This window comes from Aptenodytes forsteri, unplaced genomic scaffold (genome assembly GCF_000699145.1).
Source record: "Aptenodytes forsteri isolate BGI_AS27 unplaced genomic scaffold, ASM69914v1 Scaffold94, whole genome shotgun sequence".
NCBI lineage: Eukaryota > Metazoa > Chordata > Aves > Sphenisciformes > Spheniscidae > Aptenodytes > Aptenodytes forsteri.
The window spans coordinates 911,000-914,179 of record NW_008795017.1 but is presented as its reverse complement, the minus strand read 5'-3'; the positions used below and the strand labels follow the sequence as shown (position 1 = coordinate 914,179).

At 34.0% G+C, this 3,180-nt stretch overlaps 1 protein-coding gene across 1 annotated transcript in view; it reads right to left on the bottom strand.

Moving 5' to 3' along the window:
• The window catches only part of NBAS (neuroblastoma amplified sequence), a 219,080-nt gene that overhangs the window by 207,079 nt on the left and 8,821 nt on the right, over nt 1-3,180 (bottom strand). Inside the window, 4 exon segments of the mRNA XM_009275562.2 lie at nt 358-456; nt 576-709; nt 1,493-1,626; nt 2,033-2,076. Coding sequence (XP_009273837.2) covers nt 358-456; nt 576-709; nt 1,493-1,626; nt 2,033-2,076 — 411 coding nt within the window.

The window sequence follows — 3,180 nt, the reverse complement described above, 5'->3', positions numbered from 1 at the left end:
AAAAAAAAAAAAAAAAAAAACAAAACCTATACCTCAGCCCTTACCCCCATCAAATTCAGAAACGTCTTTTGAAACTACTGACATTCTAGAAGATGTTGCTCATGTATGCAAGGTACTCAAACGGTAAAGGACACAACTTGGTTTTCATTATTCGATTAGTAAAGCGAGATCACCAACTAGCGCTTCTTTCATCGGTACAATGATATATGACTTATTATTACTGATTCACTAAATACCAGTATTAAAATACTTTTTTTTTTTTTCCTCCCCCTTCTTATGCAACACACGTCAATGTTTATTTTGCCACTTTTGTTCATCATTTCCATATTATCGGCAGGTAGCAAACAGAACACTTACCTGTGACCAGGATGATAAATGACAGTAGTTATTCCATGGGCATAATGGCTGCTAAAGCTGAAACTATGACTTTCTTGAAAGCTTTGATTTGTTCCAACACTAAGTATGGGGGGAAAAAAATACATATATTATTTCAGATTTATTTTCTTTAAACAGTGGAAAGAATTCCTTTGAAGTTCACGGTGCCCTCTCAAAGCAAGTCAAAAATTTATGCTTACCTTACAAGATAACTTCTCAGTTCTCCACGATAATTAACAACAAGCAGTTCGGCTGACCATTGGGCACTTGCTTTGTATTCTAGAAAGATCAATCCAGCAATAGCATAACTCAGATCCCCTGGAAAACTTGCTGTCTTTACCCAAAAATGCACACAGACATTGAGAGAAAGGGGATTAAAAAAAAAAAGAGAAAGTGTCTTGGTTATTGAAAGAACTAGGAAGTTAAAATTTATTATATTATATAAAAATATTAAAAAAATAAAGTTTCATTAGTTTGTACTAGTAACAAAATACACTTCTTTTTACCCTGATTTTAAAGAAATCTTAAAGTCTGCAAAGACAATATACTAAGGAAACACTTGAGCCACCTCCCCAAATTAGTTTCATACAACCTTTGAATATGCAAAATATAAAATATATTATGCGGGGCAAGCCAACAGCAATTATCTATTCTCATACCAAGAAAAAAAAAATCCTCATATTGCTCTTTCAGTGATGTTTCTTGATTTATAAGTGACTCTGCATATAGAATGCAGATTTGTCATCCACTAGTACAAATTGTCATTATTTGCACGCAAAGTAGGTAATTCTATACTTTCACAATCTGATGTACCTGCAGATCTACCACAATTCTAAGAAAAAGAGAAGAAAGATGAAGTTTCTGACTAGATACAACAGCACAAAATATATGCTTTGCAAGTGCTACACAGGACTTTAACTATAAGTTTAGTTATAGTTTAACTATAATATACCCATCATATGATAAATACTTCATGGTACATTTGTGCATGGTATTCATACTGTAAGCCTTTATACCAAAGTAAGCCATGATTAAAAAAAGGCCGAAGAGTGGAAATTACCTTTTACCCTTACAAAAAGTTCTACTATATTCATATTTAATCTAAGAGAGCACTTACTGGTGAAATGACCAAAAGCTCGCTACCCATTAGGTCAAACACTCTCACTGTTCCAGTGCTTTCAGCATAAGCAAGTAACGTACAATCATGACTCCATGCCACTCGCCTCCACTGAGGGTTAGGATCCTTTGGCACTATGAAAAAGGAAGAAAGTTATTAAAAAGTGAAATATAAATATAATCCCTTAAACACAACACTAAGTCAACTGCATCAAAAAATGCAGGGTGCCTACTATCATTACAAGCTTATCTTGGAGGAGAAAAAAAACCACCACCTCCAATACCTGCTATGTCTCCTAAACCCATTCATTTTAACTATCATGTCATTTCAGGTCTTATATGTTAATCATCATGAAAAGAAGAGGGGGGAGGGAGGGTAATGGAACTATTCACAAAGCAAAATTATTAAGAGATTCTTCCCAACGCCTTTAAGAAGTTACAACATTATCTTTAAAGTATACCGACACTACCACTTAGCAATGCATGAGTAATAAACAATGATGACATTACGTAATGAGGTAGAGGTTGCCATATTGTATACCTTGACATTTTCCAACTATGGATCCAAAGTCATCTTTTGCAGACCTGCAGAAAAAGACTCATATGGATTTAAATAAGAAAAAACACACTATTCAATTTTCCAGAAGAAGTAGAATACTATAAAAATACTTTAGGTGCACAATTCAAAGGCCTGCATGTATTTAACTACTTTTTTAAAAAGGTATATAGTAGCCTTCACCCTTAGGCAGCTACAGGAACTAACAATAGTATTTTAGAAACCCTCCTCCCAAAGCATAAATACTAATATCCCTCATTTAGTAGTAATGCCGTTCAAAGTAGAATAGCAGCATTTCAGAACTTCAGCATGTAACTTTAGGAAAAAAAAAACTAGTCAGTATTCTCTAAGTTACAATTTTAGAAACAATGCAAGAATATAGTTACATTAATACAGTTGAAACACAAGATTTATTTTATAGTCTCTAAGCTGACATTTATGGTGTTCACACCACTTCTGATTGAACCATTTTCATACACTTGCTTCTTTTACATATAAATAGAAGGTCTGACCTTCTAGCAAATGGATTTTTGTGAAGCAAGTAAACACACTCAATCAAGATCCGTTCTACAGCTAAATGCATTCTTGAACTGGCAAAGGAGAACTTGTTAGAGAGCAGAAGAAAAAGGGAAAGCATCAGTCTTTACAGCAATCCACATTACTTGTAAAATACAGTGAAGTATCATACATGCCAGCTACTCTACAGAGAAGCAGAATACTAGCTCCTTGTCCCATTTACTAGGAAAGAATTTCTATTCTCTTGTGATGACTTTGAAGGGGAACAGAAAGGCAAAGGTTAGAAAGACCATGATTTGGGTTTAGTATTTTGAAGCATCTTGATTGTTTTTCTTTCACATCTTGAAAAAAGAAAGAGAGAGATACAGATAGATACTTATATAAATTTATCCATAACATTATGTTGTGGTTTAACCTCAGCCGGCAACTGAGCACCACACAACCGCTCGCTCACTCCCCCCCACGCCGGTGGGATGGAAGAGAGAATCAGAAGGACAAAAGTGAGAAAATTCGTGGGTTGAGATAAAAACAGTTTAATAACTGAAATAAAATAATAAAATAGTAAAATAATATAATAATAATAATAATAATAATAGAATATACAAAGCAAGTGATGC